Consider the following 19706-nt stretch of genomic DNA (forward strand, 5'->3'; position numbering starts at 1 on the left):
CCCACTGGTGTCCCACAAGGCTTAGTGCAGGGTCCTCTTCTGTTCTCCCTGCTCTCTCAATCAGGTCATATCACTGCTAAGTTGATGACACTCAACTTATCCTCTCCTTTTATCCCTCTGACACTCTTGCTTCATTGAATTGAATTGTGTTGCTCAGATCTCAGCATGTTTGTCGGAAATCTTGTCATGGATGGTAGGTTACAAGCTGAAACTAAATTCCAACAAGTCTGAGCTACTGTATATCCCTGGAGATGCATCAAGATCTCATTAGACATATCATCTGATGTTGCACAAGCTTTGAGGTAGTGTCCTGGACAACCAACTATCCTTCTTGCCTAACCTCACTCATTCAGGTTTCTCCTTTACAACATCAGGGGGATCTGGCATTTCATGTACACAGAGGTTCACTCGGGTGCTTGTTCAGTTTCAGTTCAGTTCACTTCCAGTTCTACTGGAACTCGCTCCTGGCTGATCTCCTTGTGTTCGCTATCCAACCATTGCAACTGATCCCAAATGCAGACACAAGACTTGTTTTCAAGTTCTTCCACAATACCATTACCCATTGTTGCATTCCCTCCACTGGCTTCCTGTAACTGCAAATTTTAAACATTGTAGATGTACAACACTGATGCTTAAGGCTCTCATCACACCTCAGCTTGCACCACATTGTCTGTGAGACTCTAGCCCAGCTCAACTAGACCCACCATCCCTGAAGATCCATGGAAGACATGCGTCAAGACTCTCCAGTTGTTCCAGCACCAAGGTGGTGGAATGAAGCCGCCAGTCACTGTTGTTCTTCAAACGAAGACTAAAGACAGACCTCTTCACCATTAACATTCCATAAACCCTCCTCCAATAGGTTTTAGCTCAATGTTAAGCTTAGTTCTTGCTACTGAAGTAGAATGAGGATGTTTCTAATAAAAAGCACTAGAAAGCACTTCTGTAAGTTGCTCTGTACAGTATAAGAACTTCTGCTGAATGCTGTAAACATTAATCTCCATATAAATTGGAAGACAACATATGTAACTGTGGTTCTACAAATGAGTGGAGGACAGCCATGACGCAGGCACCATTTACTGTCTCACACGAACACGGTAACGATTTTGGTATTGGTACTTGGCAAGGAAATACGCAAACCTTAATAGTCTACAAGTTCCGAAGGAAACTGCCCTGGTAGTCCTTCATCAGTTTGACAGTCAGAAAATATCACAACACAACATTGATGTGCATTGGTACACAGTAGTTTATTAACTCGGATGACTAAAGGTTGTTGAGCACACCAATAAATCAAACATGGGAACCTGCCACAGGGTGCACTTTATTATTTTGACCATCGTGACCCGAAATTATAGGCCTGTGGTAGCAATAGCGATCATTTTCAAGCATCATGTTTACCTTTATTTAGAAACATTTCTGCCTTGTCTGAGCATACAGGCAGAGGCTCCGTATAAGCATGTGCTGCATATAGGTATGTTTCACTGTTAAATCACAGTAAACACTGTACACACCAATAGCTTTTAAGGACACACAGAAAAATGTTTGTGAACTGTTGCAGTATGATTGAATTATCAACAAGGAACAAGTACAGACAAAAACATAAATATTTATATTAATGCATAACCAGCTTTAAAAAAAAGTGTTAAATAAGTTAGATGTAAATGTTAGTGCTGCCTCACTTAGTTTTAAATCTGTATTTTTAAAAACAGGAATCAAGTAAGTATTTTAAATACATCTAAAATTAACATTAAGAGGGATTAACATGTACAGTACACTATATTAATTGACAAGATTGCTATCACTACCCATCCATCCATACACTAAATACAGAGTCAAATAGTCAATGTTCTAACACAACACATACAGTATATCATTAACAGTCTCTTGGTCAGGCTAGAAAGGGCTTGCATTCATCATGATGCCCCTTTCACAGGACGTACAACGTACATATACTTAGGAAAAAAAGAGTGTTTCTTATATTTGTGGTTATATTTAGGATAACTACTGTGACAAGGGTAATTAAGACTAAGGATGATGTTACTCTTTTTTTTGTTAAGACACGAGTGCTCCAAGACAGAAATTAAAAATGAAATAAAATGTATACGGTTTAAGCATGTTTAAAATCTGGATGTGTGGGTCAATCCAGAAATGTTGTACTGAGCCTAACTTTTGTCATTTCTTAAACACAAACATACACAGATGAAAATAGTCATCAGACAAACTTCAATCCAGACCTCTAGGGAAAATTCAGAGCAGTCAGTTACTAGCATTTTATTTATGTAATCATGTTCATTGTTAATGGTCCATACAGTTTCCAAAGTCCTAATAGTCACTTTTCCTAAATATGACCTGCTGTGGTATTACTCTGGTATTTTTCTCTTGGAAGGAGGTACCAGATGGGACGGAAGCTCGCAGGGAAGCTCGTGCCCTTCCAGTTTGACCTTGATGAGGTGGTTGGCCAAAGCAAACTCCTCATCATCCAGCATGCCGTCCTTGTCAATGTCAGCCAGCTTCCATATTTTGCCCAGCACGGTGTTAGGCAGCTTTGACTTGACCATCTCTTTCTTGGCATTCGCACCAGTCACCTTGCCATTGACAGGCGAGAGTGTGTAAAAGATCTCGTCGTATGTAGGCTTGTCACGCGCAACCACCCACTCAAGCTCATCAATACCCTCGCCGGCACCTTCGCCATATCCGTGGCCAAATGGCCCGTTCATGGTGCCCTCGAAGGCACCGCCCTTTACCACCTGGCCAGGCTGCTGTGTTTCCTCTTGGCGCACCAGTACCATCAGTTGGGCGATGTCATGTGCCAGCATGTCGTCCACTGTGTCCAGCAGCTTTGGCTTTAATGGCTGAAACTTGTTCAGGTCATGGGCTTGCAGCTGTTCCTGTTCACAGAGAAACTTTACGTTTGTACATAGCTCATGAACTGTTGTACAAATCAATACAGAGACCATGTAAGAGGATGTTAGACCACTGGGATGGAAGTGAAATATTTTCTAACACTGTACTACATCTAAAAAAAAATCTGAATATGGTGGAAAAGTTCATCTTTTCCTGCAATTTAATTCAAAAAGTGGAACTTTCATATATTCTAGATTCATTACACAAAGTGAAACATTTCAAAATATTAGAATAAAGAATTTATAATACAGAAATGTCGACCTTCTGAAAAGTATGTTAATTTATGCCCTCAATGCTTGGTCGGGGCTCCATTTGCACTAATTACTGCATCAGTGTGGTGTGGCATGGAGGCAATCAGCCTGTGGCACTGCTGAGGTGTTCTGGAAGCCCAGGTTGCTTTGATAGCGGCCTTCAGCTCGTCTGTATTGTTGGGTCTGGTGTTTCTCATAGATTCTCTATGGGGTTCAGGTCAGGCGAGTTAGCTGGCCAATCAAGCACAGTAAGACCATGGTCAGCAAAAAAGGTTACTAATAGTTTTGGCACTGTGGGCAGGTGTCAAGTCCTGCCGGAAAAGGAAATCAGCATCTCCATAAAGTTGAAATGCTCTAAAATCTCCTGGTAGATGCTGCATTGGCGCTTGACTTGAGAAAACACAGTGGACCAACACCATCAGATGACATGGCTCCCCAAATAATCACTGACTGTGGAAACTTCACACTGGACTTCAAGCAACTTGGATTCTGTTCCTCTCCACTTTTCCTCCAGACTCTGGGACCTTGATTTCCAAATGAAATGCAAAATTTACTTTCATCTTCCCCATGATTGTGGTTGTGTGTACTGAACCAGACAGAGATTAAAGGCTCAGGAAACCTTTGCAGGTGTTTTGAGTGAATTAGCTGAATCAGGTCAACATTTTTTAATTATAAATTCTTTATTCTAATATTTTAAGATACTGGATTTTTGATTTCCATGAGCTGTAAGCTGTAATCATCAAGATTAAAGCAAAAAAAGGCTTGACATTTCACTTTATGTGTAATGAATCTAAAATATATGAAAGTTCCGCTTTTTTATATATATATATAAAATTACAAGAAAAAAAATGAACTTTTCCATGATATTTTCATTTTCTGAGATGCACCTGTATATGTGCACATGGTTTAGGGATCACTCATTGCCTCGGGGGTCAGTGCATACAGTTCCAAAATAAACAGTTAAACAGGGTTTTTTCAGGATGCCACAGTATCCAAGTGAACAGATAACAGACAATCTGTATTCAATTAATCCCAGCAGGCACAAATGACCAAGTGTTTGGGGTAAGTGCACTCTTAAATTTGCTCAGGCTGCGTTTTATTCATGCAGCTTGTTTTCTGCATACAGAACGGTATGACCAGAACACTTCTGACATTGTCTACTATATGAGGTATGAAGTACTTTTTCCCCAGTGAAAAGTGAAAAGGGAGAAGACTGCATTCATTGAAAAAACAAATACAATGACTACTTAAAATAAACACCTATTTATTGATTTGCATTTAGTTTCATGGAATTTTGACTGTTTTCCAGAATTCAGGTGCTTCCCAGGTTTAAACACAGTTACTAGGACAGGTCCTAAAGCTACATTAACTACATAGCACGTTCTAGTCCTTGCTCTGTAATACAAAGTGTTACTTGTAAATTTGTGTAAAACAGCCTGAAAGCTTACCTGCATTTTTTTAAGATTGGGGAAGTCTCCAGGAGAAATCTGATGCTCTTTCTCAATCCGACTGTAGATCTCTCCCAGGCTGTTGATCAGTTCCTTCTTTTTGTTCTCTTTCCCAAATACAGTGGGCATTTCTTTCTTCAAAGAACTGATTATGTAGGCATGGACCTGTGAAAATCAAAAGTTTCCACCATAAAGGCATCGGAGTAGTTACATTGGATAAGTCAATTTAGTCAGATATAATTAGAACTATACTGTTATGAAATAAGCAATATTGCTTGATAATTAGTTTTCCATGAAATATTATATTTTAGCCACCACAAGACCCGATGTGTCCACTACAATGTGGTTAAGAGGAAAGCCACCAACCAGTTTGTGGTTGAAGACCACAAACATTCAACATTCATACAGCCTCCACAGGTTACAGTATGAACACTGAGGAGACACTGGCCACAAACCAAAAGATACATGACCTCATATTTTGATGACAGCAGGGGAAGTATACTTCTAGTTTGTTGCATCCAAAACTGAAGGTTAACATCAAGGTTCACTTTCAAGGGAATTAGAGTCATGTCTCTCAGTGATAGATTTAAAACCAGTATAGATCTTTTCCAAGCACCAATGAGCTAACGGAAGCTTTCCTGCATAAAGGAAGAAGCGCTCAAGCTGACAGGTTACCCAGACTTGGATTATATTTTTCACTGAGGAACTCGTTATAGTTCATCATTTTCTATGGAAAATAAATTCACAGAAGGGCAGGAAGCTCTTAGTAAGGTCTCGTCCCCTTGCCCTCTTGGAAATCCTTTTCAGAACCAGACACGTTTGACTAAGAAAAAAGGCACAGTGCTGAAAATCAACAACTTGAGGACTTTAAGAGTGCACATACAGCCAAATCAATACCAATTCAACATATAAACACTTAACATCCACCTACTGCTGCCGTGCATCAGTACCCTGAAACTGGTCATCCCAGGTGAATGCACAATCATAACAAGTCTTTAGCTGTTTAAAAGACATAATAATGCAATAAAGAATTAAACACCACTGTATATTAGCTTTAAGCACATGATGGCAAAACATCAACAGACACAACAGAGATGCACTTGTACTGTATTATGGAGGACAAATCAATGGTTCTCTGTTCACCTTTCACCACATCAATAATGCAGAGCGTACAGGAGGGATCGGATGACAGGAAGCCTTCAGCTAGCTGTGAGAGAGAGATTAGTCATGCACAATAACCAAGCTATAATAAATAAAACCGAGTGCCACAGAGAACATACTACATACACACACAGATTAACTACCAAGCTACTGCACAAGCAAGGTTCATTTAAATATAGATGTGAGAATGGATTACGGCAGTAGACTAGATTCACTAATAGATGCTGAGGTTGTGCTGTACCATTTAGTTGTACCTTGTCAGCATTTAAAAAAAATTTTGTTCACCTTCACCAACATCAAGACTCTGCTCTGATTTTTCCCTAAATTCTGCAGTCACATCCCAGTGCAGCAGGACAAAACTGATCCAACAGACTAGGGATGCACCGAAATGAAAATTCTTTACCTGCACCTGCTTCTGTACTCTACTCCCTTACATCTCGCGACGTGACAGAATACCCCGCGAGGTGTACAGGGACACGAGCGGTATATATCCCGAATATAATCAGCGCTAAGCGCTGGCAGCTGAAAACAATAAAGCCATACCCCCAAACAACAACCAATGACAAAACAGGGAGGAGATAGAACAGAAACAAAACAAACGCACGTGTCCACAGTAAACAATGTCACGGTTGTCAACATCCGAAGAGCATGTGCTCGCTGAGCACTCGTGCACGTAGCTCGTGCACGCGCGCCCCCTCATCCCTCCGAGAACCGAGATCGTGACATTCGCGTGTCTCACTCTGGTTGCTAGGTTATTTGGTCACGTCATCAAACATGTCATTGTTCAGTCAAATTTATTCGGCCTTTTCACTTATTCACTTAATCATTATGGTTGCCGAACATTCGGTGCATCCCTACAACAGACCATCCTATAGTAAGGTCACTTACACAGAGACAGAGCCAGCTTTCAGTGATAAGATGCAGATTTTTTTTCCATGGCACTGATTTTTTATTACCTCATAGTTATAACTCAGGCTTGAGACACAACTATTGTTAGGTTGCCAAAACCTTGTCTAGGGAGGATTTTCATTGTGCAACATGGGGGAAATTACATGAAACAGAATTGCACATATTATTCAAACTTGTCCAACAAAAGGTCCAGTACCTTTCCTGAGTATTACCTTGGCAAGTCTGGCCCTCTTGATGAGATCGTTGAGTTTGCGCAGAGCAGCGTTGCGTGGCAGCGACTGGATGTCCTTGAACAGGTCCTGCTCCTCAGCCTCAAACAATTTGCGATTGTCAGGGATGAGCAGTGGGTGTGACCAGAAGGAGCCAATGTAGACGCGGATCACCTCGGGCGTGTTCACAATCTTTCCCAACGACCACATCAGGGCACCATAGACACGCATCAACTGCTGAGTCTCAATCTGGTCTGCTTTGTTAAGTACCACACGGATCTTGTCCTCGTGGTTCTTCAGGGCTTTTATCACATCCGAGAACTCATCCGAGATGTCAAGCTTGTGGGCATCAAATAGAAGGATGATGCGGTCTACACGCTCAGCAAACCACTCCAGCACAGCCGCAAAGTCGTAGCCTGGAAGTGGGAGAAGCAGAGCGTGAAGTCAATGGACTAAGGTGTCCATAACAAAGAGCCTTCATTTTTTAACATGAACTTGGTCTAGGGAGTCAGCTGAAAAGCAGGAAGAGTTATAGACTCATTAGACCATGTACAGGTCTCCGAGTATCCCATGAAAGCTGCTGGAGCACTTAGAACAGGGTGGTTAAAAAGCATTCAGGCTCAGGGATTTTATGATGTAATGTCTTCAGGATGCAATGCCTTCCATAGCTCCAGCTGTAGTCTTGGTCCCACCATTCTATACTACTATACAATAACAAAAGTGTTTGTTTTTTTTTTACCCTGAACAAAGCACCTAGAACAATGTCTGAAAATCTTCAAGAGCAAAAACGTCTGTGGTGTAGAAGGCTATATAAACGGGATACATTTATAAATTAAAAATTTATATCCGGAATTTATATAATTTCTGTAAAGCCGCTTTGTGACAATGTTTATTGTTAAAAGTGCTATACAAATAAAATGAATGGAAAATTTTTCAAATATATCAGAGCAGCCATACTCCTAATGTTTTATATGTATTCAGCTGAAATCTAGCTGCATGACTCAGCACCAGTGTGTCTCCTATTAAACCCTGGCCACAGAAATTTTCACACACCCACCACACATATCTCTCTCTCTCTCTCTCTCTCTCTCTCTCTCTCTCTCTCTCTCACTCACACACCCCATCAGCAACACAACAATGCAAATTCAAGAAAAAGGAAAAAGACAGAAAAGAATCAGTGTTTCCTAATGGCCGTTTTGTGCAATGGTTAGTGTGTTAATATTTCAAATCAGGGGCATGGAATATGGAAGGCACAGCCATATTTTTTTTCCACAGGAAAATCCCATGCCAGCTGGAATCAAAAGAAAAACTTTTGATTTAGCACTCGCACAAAGAAAGAACTTCATAATTGCAGCACTGTGTGCGCGACACTTCTTAATGCTGGGAGAGTTGACAATCTTCAAGTGCAGTCTTACTCAACAGCAGTGACTGTATAAATGGGTGGCTGACATAACAGGTTTAAAAGTGAAGTCAAAATGTCTCTAGTGGCTGGCTGCAGTACAATTTTTAACCCTGCCCATTCCAATGTCGGTGAATGGGACAGGAACCAAAATTTCATGTTTACAATTTCAGTTCACCCTGATATCTCCCCTGATATTTTTCTTATGATAAATGCATTTTATATAAGTTATTCAACAATAAATTAAAGGGCGTGATTAATAAGGCGATTGACAGTTTTGGACACGACGGTTGAATCTCATGAAGGTGCACACACTCTCCAAAACACACCAAGAGCTCTGGAATGTTCTATAGCAAAGCTATGTTGTGTTCTGCTGTAAACTGTTCTAACAGACCCTCAGCAGGGAATTCTTTACAGTTTTCCTGGTATGTTATGATGTCTAAGCTAGCTCATTATACCGATATTATAATTTGCAAACCAACATGAGTGAACAAAGTGACAGAGTAAAGCTGCATTGTGAGAAGGAAGATTGTTAAGAACACACTATAGATAAAATTTAATTGAATTAAACTGAATTAAAAAAAAGCACACTTCCCCTTGTTGCCATGTCGTCCACTCATATACAGTCACTGGTCAATATTCACCCACTACCTGGGTCTCTCCTAACTCTACAATAGCTATTAACCTGAGAGGGAGGAAACTGACTTCTGCTAATTGTTCTAGTTCATAATTAAGATCTCTCCATCTCCATCCAAGCCTATAACTAAAACTAAACAAATCATGTGATTAGGCAAGACAATAACAGAAGTAAAACTGGGAAAGAAGCTTGGCATTGAGGCAGACAGAGATTTATGCGTTAATTTTAGGCTTTGGAATTTTGTGCCTGTCAGGAATGACAAGGCAGTGCCTCGGTTTTTGTGGAGTAACAAGCTGAGGCTGTTAACACTCGCTTATGAGAATTTGCCACCATCTACAATACCTCCGTATGGACATTTACGCAGGCAGCTATAACCACACACATCTTCTGTTGCCTCTGTTGACAGTGGAAGAGACAAACAAAAATCACTCAGGAATCAAATCAGGTCAAAACAGAAAAGGATGTTTGGAGTTCAACGAGCACCTGTGAACATGACCATAAAACGACAAATGAGAGAGAGAGAGAGAGAGAGAGAGAGAGAGAGAGAGAGAGAGAAAGAGGAACTCCTGTCAGCTTGGCTCGCTCGTCTCTTGGTCATGTGCTGTTGAGAACAATGTTATTACAAGAAACTATATGAAGAATCATTCGGAACAATGCAGTTTTGAAATTAGAGCTGCAACAACTAATCGATAAAATCGATAATAATCGATTATGGAAACCATGGTCAACGAATCTCATTATCTATTAGTTGGTCTGCACGCGGCACATTTACTCATTACGTTACTTCTGTTCCGAAAACACACTTCGGAGAGTAAATACTAAAGTTGTGTCCCAAATGAGGTACTATACACTTCCACTATACACTGTGTACGCTACTGTTTAGCGCAGTGATTCTGCAGACCCCTGGTGGTCAGTGGTGTAATTGCAGGGGGTCAGTAGGAAAGTTTTTAAAATGTTTAAATAATTTTTTTTTTTTTGTTAACTGTATCAAAATATATTCAAATGAGATGTTGTAAACTTAATCAATCTATTTGCACGCATTCACAAATATCACGTTAGCTGAGCTGACGATCGTTCATTGATGGATTTGTTTTTAATTTATTTACAAATGAAATGCTAATTTGCAAAAACCTATGAGTGGTAGACAAGTTCAAGTGTCGCATTGATGATAAAATAAACAAAAGATAATTCAGAGAGTCAAATTAAATGTCACACCAACAATCAAATGTAATTGAACCTGGTATTTGAAGCAATCCCTGTGGAATGACAGGTTCTACCAATCAAACAGGCATTGCTAGGACTGTAGAATTCAGTGCTTTTTTTTGCATCTATAAAAAGTTATACATAAAAATTTATATATACAAAAACTTATATATACACAAGTTTTTATGTATAACTTTTTATAGATGCAAAAAAAAAAAAAGCACAGAATTAAACTAACGTACTAAATGAATAACATATTCTGATGCGTGTGTGTGTGTGTGTGTGTGTGTGTGTGTGTATTGGGTTCTTTTCAGTCTTATATAATTGGACAAACAGTTGTGTAAAGTTTTAGTCTTAAGTTTATATTTGTAACACACAGTTTGTGGATTTTATTTTAAAGAAATGAAAACAATGGTACTGGAAGTTTGCCCCACTGCAGCCCTACTTGAAATCAGAATGTTTTGCTTGCAGGCTACTGGGTGAGAGCAGGATAGACACTGAAGGGAATAAGTCTTCCTTTTCCTTCTCATGCGGAGATATTTCACAAGGAGTAGTGGCATGAATGGAACTGCTCAGTTTGATTAGGTGCTGCTAAATACAACCCTCACACTGAGCTGTGAATGAGAAGGTCATGACTCCATGCATGGGAAGAAAGAATGAGGAAGAATGACTAACTGCCCATTTTATTTCTTTAAAAAAAAGTCTACAATGTTTGCAGCTTTTGTGTGTGTGAAGCAAAATTATAATCACCAACAACAGGATTCAAATCACTTACTCAGACGCTTACATATGGTTGGTTGAATAATAGTACTGCTGATATGGTGTGGTAGCTTTTCATGCAAAATCGAAATAGTTTTCCTATTCTGAAGCAGCAAAAAAAGTCTGCTTTTACTATCAAATCCTCATGCCGCAATCTAAACCCACATGTTCGCTCCAAGCAGCTTCTCTTACCCATTTGACTATATTTTATTTTACGCTTAGCACAGAAAGAGACAGAGCGGTACGAATCAAACTAACAGCTTTGTCAATAGTGAGATATAATAATCATAAACCAACTGTTAGATTGCACTAATGATACAGAGGTACTCATTTAACATGTGTGTGTGTGTGTGTGTGTTACCTCTGCTAATTCTTTGCTTTTCTCCAGACAGAATTCCTGGAGTGTCAATCACGCTGATGCTCTCCAGAACAGGGTTGGGTAGCTGGGCACACACAAACCTACATACACACACGGGCACACACACACACACACACACACACACACACACACACACACACACAATAAGAAGACATGAAGTAATAACCATATTAACCATATTTCACTTTCTCCTGACTTGGTGGTAGATGAGTGAGTAAAGAACCCTGAAATGGCAGATGAACAGCTAGTTTTCAGTAGCATCTCAGGGTAAACCTAATATAGTTTTTGCATTTAAAAACCGGCCTCAAATTATCCAAACCACAATGCCACTGCACTCCCCACCAGATACACATTTTTTTAAACTGTTACTATACAGTGTTACCACCAGAGTTAATGTAATCTAATTACTTTTTCTAATAACACAGTAAACACATTACATTTTAAGTTTATGTAATTTGATTACAGTTACATGTCATAAAATTGACATTACTTGTGTTACAAATTTATTGTTAAGAAAACAATATTAAGTAAAATGTATTTTTAAAATAAATCACATTTTGCCCTGAACATTTTTTCTTTAGCCCCGAATAATTGTATATCTTCAGTAAACAGAGGTGAGACCAATCAGACACGGTTTACAGGCAAATATGTGGAAATACTTGTGTCTTATTGGCTGACAGCTCTCAATTCTGCCAAACGCAAGCTCACACAGTCAGTGTGAGGAAAAATGGATATACACGGATTTTTTTAAATGAATTTTTATTTATTTATTTATTTATTTATTTACAGTAAAGGGGTTGAAACTGAAACAGTAACATCCTCTGATGCTGAGCAGGAAAACAAGGTGTGTAAATGTCTATACGAGTTCCAGTTTATGTTAACATGATATGAGCAGAACATCAGGAAAGATAATGTACTTTGCATGGCACTGTAGCAGCTAAATCCATGCAATGTGTCGTTCACGACCGATTTGTTCATTTTGAACAAATTTTTTATATGACTCTTGAACAACGAGTTGTCTCAGCGAGTGTTTCCTTCATTTTTGACTGCGCATGCACTGCAACATCCCCATAGGTTCTGTACAGGAAACGGAAATGCTTAGCTCACCTCTCGAGTCTTCGGGTTCGAGTCGTTCATTCATCACGTCACAGCTCCTCTGCATTTAGCCTATGGGGTGGTCACGGGATGAACGAACGACTCGAACCTGAAGACTCGAGAGCTAAACTAATAATTTCTGTTTCCGGGGAACAGACAGAATAGAACGACTCTGATCGGGAGGTGAGGTGAACTAACAGACTGCACAGCCTGAAGACCAGCTTAGCAATTAATTAATCATTTCTGTTTCTCATAATTCAGCCTTGGCTGCATTAGCATATAGTTTATTTTTTATTCCAAATGTGATCAGCATTTGCGTAAGTACTATATGTGTTGGGGAATTTAACATGTAACATTTTAATTAAATTCTGCTGAAATGAACAAAATGACTTGCAAAAAAGATTTCTTCATTTTGCTGAACGAGATTCAAAGATCAGAGTCAGTAAAATGATACGAACTCCCCATCACTAATACAATGATAACTTAGCTGTGCCTCCCCTTGACTAGCGACACCAAACTAGCCTACTTAGAAAAGTTTTATATTTTATCGGTCTGGTTGTCCTACAAACACCCGAGGCAAGTGTCATGATAAATCCGACTTTTTCTTATCATGTCATACATTGACGCGCACTAAAATTACTGAAAGAACTACGAGTTTCCCTTTGTAGTGTATTATTGGAGGTTTGATAGGGCTTGAAAGTAACATGAAAGTAAAGTAATTAGTAATCTGATTACTTTTTACATGCAGTAATCAGTAATGTAATCAGATTACAATTTTAAAGTAGTAATTAGTCATCTGTAGTGCATTACTTTTTTTTTTGAGTAACTTACCCAACATTGGTTACACAAACACACACACTATATATATATATTTATTATATGCAACTTATATTATGATATGCTTTTCATGGCACTTTTTCAAGATTATCCAGAAAATCAGCTTTCAAATAACACAGTACACATGTACTGTATTTTGTTAAACACATACATAACAGCTGCCCAACAAACCAAGAGTAGTGTGCTTTACTCTATAATAACATCTGCATATAATCCAGCAAGTCCTTACACGGCTGTGTCTTCATGTAACTCAACAAGCATACATCATAGCAGCATGACTGCTGCTATTTTCAGAGTCAGAAACGTTACACATGTCTATAAATATATCTGAAAACCAGTGAGACTGCATAAATTACTCAACCATTTCATATTATAAAACACAGCAGCTTAGTGTGAATTTGCATGCAGTGTTTTCAAATAATTTATGATCATATTTTGTCCAGTAAATTGATTGTACCTTTCCTTTGAATGCAAAAATGTCAAAACTTTAATTTCATCATGTTTTTTTTTGACAACACACCATGAGCCAACCTCATACTGTCAAAGTGTTCTGCTGGACTCTTTTTTTTGTTTGTTTGTTTTCTTTCTTTCTGCACAAGAAGCTAAATATCATGCAAGATTCACTACCCCGTTAAAAAAGTAGGAGCACAACTCGCTGAGCGACAGCACCTGCAAAAATAATCAGCAGTTAAACACATCTTCAGGGATGTTCTGACAAACACAGAGCATTATTTTGTCTCACAAAAAGTGTCACAACATCACCACTGAGAGACAATAAACTACGCTAAACACTTTTCACCTGGAAGATGATCTCAGTACGTAAAGTTTTTTACTCTCGTGTAGTGTATAAACAAGATCTTCTTAATTGCTGGATAAAGCAGTAGAATGTGAGAGAGAACATGTCACGTGACAGATTTTATAGATGCCCTGGAAGACCACCATGAATGGAACTTCAACCAGAGGAGAAATGTGGAGCTTGGATAGCAGGGTAACAGCTGACTGACTGACTCAGAGTCAGGTGTCTACCTACTGGATGAGATCATCCAGAACTGAAGAAACAAACAAAGGACTACTGAATGAACTGTAACTTTAGCTCACTTGATGGTACTCATCTTTTAGCTCACTTTGAATAAAGTCATTTGTCAAATGAATAAATATTATTGTAAATAGAACTACGTTACCTGTCAACCCCCCCCGAAAAAAGCATCATATAAACGTTCAGAAGATAGTAAGTCACTTAACAGGGGTGAAACTACATGGCATATTGTATTGATTGATATGAGACTGTTGGAACAATATATTTAACAGTCTGTGTAATAAAGTGGGTTATTCATCATAAAATACAAGAGGTGTAATGAACATTTAAATGCAATTGAGCCCATGGTGAAAAAGTTGCTTCTTCTTTATCTCGAATCAGACATTATTCTAGAGTACTAGCGTATTAGTTTGAGGAAAACAGCTACCTTTATATTCATCAGCAAACAGGAACTGGAAAATTCCTCCAAAGCCCTGAAGTTGTGGTGTTCAGGTACACAGCAGTTACGGTATATTACAGCACTTCGGCTTCCCAACACTTATGGCCAACAAGTTGTGGACTGAACCGTTACAGTGTGCCAGTACACTAGTGTGAACACCATAAACGCACTGTGCTCGGGAAGCCTTTCCTCGCTGATCCTATCTGGGTTAAAGAAATCACCATGGCGACTGGGAAGTTCATATTCAGTAGTGGAGAATGCAGGATTCAAAAAACACATCTAAGGCTACAGAGAGCTATGTAACTCGGTTTTAGTTATTGTACTTTGCTAACATTGAGTGTTTTCATCAACTGAAAATGGAAACCTAAGATAAATATTCACGGTCCTTTTTACTGTATCGAAAACGCATCGTATCGAGACGCCACCACATCACAATCAATCGATTTGAATTTTGTGGATCATTACACACCTAGCAACTCATTATCAAGGCCTGTTTTATTTAAAATGCATGAAGCGAAGGCCGCAAAACAATCACACCTTAGCAAGTGAAAATATTTGAAATATAGTCAAATGTATCTAATATTTCATATTATAAGATTAATATACCGATTTCTAGAATTTTTCTTTTTACATGATTTTAATATAACAAAGTTTTGGGGTAAATTATGAAATATAAATGTTAAACCTTTATATTCTTCATACTGACCTGTTGAGGAACGCATTGCCAAAAGCATTGAGCTTACGAAAAGGCTTCTTTGGATCCACGACCAGAGCGTTTCCTGGTATGAGGCCTTCGATGTCCCCGTGCATCACAGCTATAAATGAGTCTGTGGTGGGCTCTGGACCAATCCGCATGCCTGGGAAGTCCTGCTCTAGCAGGTATCTATGGTAAGACACACAAAAATGTAACAGCTTACGTAATGTTTATATGATTTACATACAATACCTGTTACTGTGGTGCTACATCTATAAAAGGACATTAAACCAGTGCATAAGCCAGGTGCAGAACATTTAGCATGTGCTGAACGTTAGCCAACACTGCTGGCTAAGGACTGTTTATACTTTTGGGTCTTTGCGTCAGGTTTATGGGCAAGTGTTTTTATGGACTCGTATGTCATGCTCTGACTGGTTTAGGAGGGAGGGTGTGTCCAGCTGAATACCTGGACACATTATCATGAGGAGATGTAACCCTGATTCCACAGGTTTTATTAAGAGTTTTAAATTAATATTGCCTGTAATAACCCACACAGTGCCAAGGCAGCGTTGTGACAAACAAAAATCATCCAAAAAGCACTGCTCCCTCTCTTTTTGAGCAGTTTAGAGCCCAAAAATAAAGCAGTAATGATCGCCAGCTTCTTCTCCCTTCATTCTGCAGTAAAAGCTGAGGTTTCCAATTTCTGCCCCCTTGTGGTTAAGTTCACATGCGATGCAAGTATTAAGGTGGACTCTGATGTGACTGCCCACGCACATCGTATGCACAAATATGCTCATGCAGAAATATAAACCAGGCCCAGGTTAACAAGCTAACTAGTTAACGTGCTTAAAATGTTACTGATAAACCAATTAAGACAAATATTTTGACAAGACTGGCTACTTAAAATACATGACAATGCAGACCAAGACTCAGATACTGAAATCCCACTTGCGCCTACCGTTAGCAATGCAAGTCAATTTACTGAGCGGCTAACTGGTTGTCTAGCTTATTGGTTTTCAAAGTGGGGGCCGCCGGGGGCGCCCGGGGGGCCTCAACAATTTGGTGTGAAAAACAAATACATGATTTGTTCAATATATGCATTACTATAACATGTTATTTATACATATTAAAATCACATTTACTATACCTATCTTTTTAATTGCTAAACAGACAAAACATCAATGTAAAAAAGGGGGATATATTCAGAAGTCTGTATTTTTAATGTGTTTTAAATACATCTTGCAAAAGGGGGGCCTCAGTCAAATGTTAATGCCATTTGGAGGGCCTCGCCCTGGAAAAGTTTGGGAACCCCTGGTCTAGCTATATGGAAAACCTACAGATTGAGAAATGTCAGTAAATGAAGTTGATAGCTGAATTCGCAGTCAAATTCCCTGATTTCCTGATTTCAGGGAACTCTTTAGAATCTTAGGGTTGTATTTCAACATAATGATCTAATACCCAATAACGCCAAGTGACATCCTGGGTGGAGACTCCGGCTGAGTCTGAAATCACTCTAAGGAACATTTCTGCCCCAGCTAGGTAAGAAATATGACTTTTAAAAGCTAGACATCATGCTGCTCAAATCTATTTCTATCTTTTTAAGTAGCACTCAGCAAGAAAATATGCTTGGTTCAAGGCTAATCGATAACAGCACATGGATATCTAACCAGATGAAGTTACGGAATAATACCCAGAAGGTGTTCTGTTGGCTTTGGGGACTACCATGTGGCCTGGACTGTGTCACTTTAGTTTACTAGCACACATTCTGGATGTTATTAGAGATATGTAACCGCAGGAACCAGAGTCATGGGGAGCTTTTCCTGTGGCTTGGCAATACTTTCCACGTTTGGCATTTCTGCTAAAGACCATGGATGATATGTGGTGTCAGGACACAATCCATTTAACTGTAACATGGGGAAATTGCCCTCGTTCTCCTCTACACATTCCTTATGAGCTACTCGCGTCACTCTCTCAGCCTGCTCTTTTAGCTGAGAGCCGACGAGGTGTTAGTATGGATTTCTTTTCTTTCAAAAAAAAAAAAAAAAAGCTTTAAGTAATGCTGTTACTCTTTTCCTCTTTCCAATGTCTGATCTGTTAGTTGGTGTGAACGATGACGCATGAGTTTGCTGTGGAACACAAGGAGGCGCCATATGCAGTGCTGGTGGTGGATGTACAGTACATACTCAGGATCATTAGAGGAGGTGATTAGTTACTGTACGTCAGGATAAATGGGATGTACTGTAGCTGAATCTTGAAGAAGAATAACTGGTCAAAATATTGCAAACTTAGTCCAGTTTAGGGAAGAACATGGCACTGAAAGAGTCAGCTCTTTACTGCTGGTCATCATCATACACATACAAGCACTACCGGTTTCTGAAAATTTTGTATTAAAATAAGGCATCTTAACTTATAATCTCGAAGATGTGAAACGTGTTCAAGATTACATCACAGTCCCGAGCATCTTCCTACGCATTACAATCCCCAGTGCTGAATTTACAAATCACATCATGCTGAATCAGTATCTGTGCTCATTTAATCTGGATATACAAAAGAACACTTAAAAAAAAAGGTTCATGCTGGGGATTCTTTACATTTTCAAAATGGTTCAATTATACTCATTTGCTCATGGAAGTAAGTGCAATCGAATTCAAATGCTCTTAAATACGACAATTTATTTATTTTAATGTCAATGAAATAAGTGTCACCAGTAGTACTCTAGCAGTAGTAAATCACATTTTTATATTTAAAAAAAAATAAATATTTTATATTATATAATCCAAAATATTAAAATTTTTTACACATTCAGAATGCAGACATGATTTAAGTTAAGTACTGAGCGCATTAAGAAGTATTTCAGAACGGCTCATTTTTTTTTTTTTTGGCTTGTGTGATTTGTAAAAGAGACGACTAATCTCGGCAACGTGCTAAATCTCATTTGTATGCCGGGCACGTTCTACAGTTTAGAAGGGAAGAAAGCGTTATTATTTCTTGTTTGTTTCTCTTCATTATTACCAAATTATTTCTGCTATCTTTAGGGGGGAAAAAAAACTCCCCAAATACTTATTATGCCCAGATGTGTTGTACAGCTTCGTACAGCCCTCTTTTTTAAACACTATATAAGAGTCATTGTGTGCTGTGGCCTGGCATTTGGCAGCATGTCTATAGCGTCAGGTGGGGCAGAGCATCAATGTAATAAATAATAATAATAATAATAATAATAATAATAATAATTCCATTATATATTTCCAACCCCATGCATTTTGCATAGAAATACTGACATTATGAGTCAGCAGTCTGTCCAGACATACCGTATGAAGCTGGTTTTGCCAGTGGAATACTGTCCCACCAGCAGCACCATGGGCTTGTTGTCGAAGTCTGCATCCTCCAGAGCTGGTGAGTGGAACTCATGGAATTTGTAGTACTCTTCTAAAGGCAGCAGTTTGGTTTTGTACAGTTTCTTGAGTCCCTCACTGACAGTGTGAAACACCTCAGGATCCCTTTTTCTCCTGTCGTCTGTTCCCAGCCAGCTGAACATGGTGCGCTCTCTCTCTCTCTCTCTCTCTCTATCCTTCAGATGAAAACCTATTTGAGAGTCAAAGCCATTAAACTGACATTTTTTTCCATTGCGCATTTGCAGTCCAAGCTCGACACACACACACACACACACACACACACACACACACACACACACACACACACACGATACCTCGTGCCAAAACAAACAAACAAAAAAACACCAACTCAAGCTGGCAGACAGAAAAACAGATACATTCATGTGTAATGGACATAAGGAAAGGTTACACAGCTACACTGTAATATCAGCCCCGACATGCACTGCGTACTGAACACGACTCTGTTTACAGAACAATACCTAGGTTCAGGATGGACCCAAGAGGTTAGAAAGCCATCAGGCAAAAAAAAATAAACGGTACAGCAGGACCAAATGAGCGGCGTTCCTCGGTTCCCCTGAGCTGCAGATTTAAACCCCACTGAAGGTATAAACTGCAAAACAGCAACATGAGAGAAAACGCCTCACTCTGCTGGCACAGCCCAGTTCATCCCCTCAGCAAGGGAACTGACCAATCAGAGGGTTGCTCCTGAGTGCGACTGAGAGCCAATCCGAGCACAGGAGGCGGGTTTCCCTAAATAAAGTGTGTGTGTGTGTGTGTGTAGTACATTTACATCTACAGCATTTAGCAGTCTCCATGAGTAAAAATGTTAAAATCAATCACAAAATATAACAGACAGCACATTGTGAGGTTTAATTTCAAAAGTATGTGCACCCCTGACTATCACACCCATACTGGATGTGGTTCTTCTCCAAACTGTCACCACAAAGTCTGAAGAAC

At 39.2% G+C, this 19706-nt stretch overlaps 1 protein-coding gene across 2 annotated transcripts; it reads right to left on the reverse strand.

Moving 5' to 3' along the window:
- Nucleotides 1-1225: 1225 nt before the first annotated feature.
- On the reverse strand, nt 1226-19446 carry ehd3 (EH-domain containing 3). 2 transcript variants are annotated; one of them, XM_053646697.1, is made up of 7 exons: nt 19229-19446; nt 18666-18939; nt 15370-15546; nt 11239-11336; nt 6883-7295; nt 4601-4765; nt 1226-2885 (listed from the first exon to the last, which is right to left on the reverse strand). In XM_053646697.1, the coding sequence occupies exons 2-7, from the start codon at nt 18890-18892 to the stop codon at nt 2358-2360; spliced, it is 1608 nt and encodes a 535-aa protein (XP_053502672.1). In that variant the 5' UTR covers nt 18893-18939; nt 19229-19446; the 3' UTR covers nt 1226-2357. The 2 variants fall into 2 exon arrangements, with proteins under 2 accessions (XP_053502672.1, XP_053502663.1); XM_053646688.1 differs by lacking the exon at nt 19229-19446 and having other exon boundaries at nt 18666-19194.
- Between the last annotated feature and the right edge of the window lie 260 nt (nt 19447-19706).

This window comes from Ictalurus furcatus, chromosome 2 (assembly GCF_023375685.1).
Source record: "Ictalurus furcatus strain D&B chromosome 2, Billie_1.0, whole genome shotgun sequence".
NCBI lineage: Eukaryota > Metazoa > Chordata > Actinopteri > Siluriformes > Ictaluridae > Ictalurus > Ictalurus furcatus.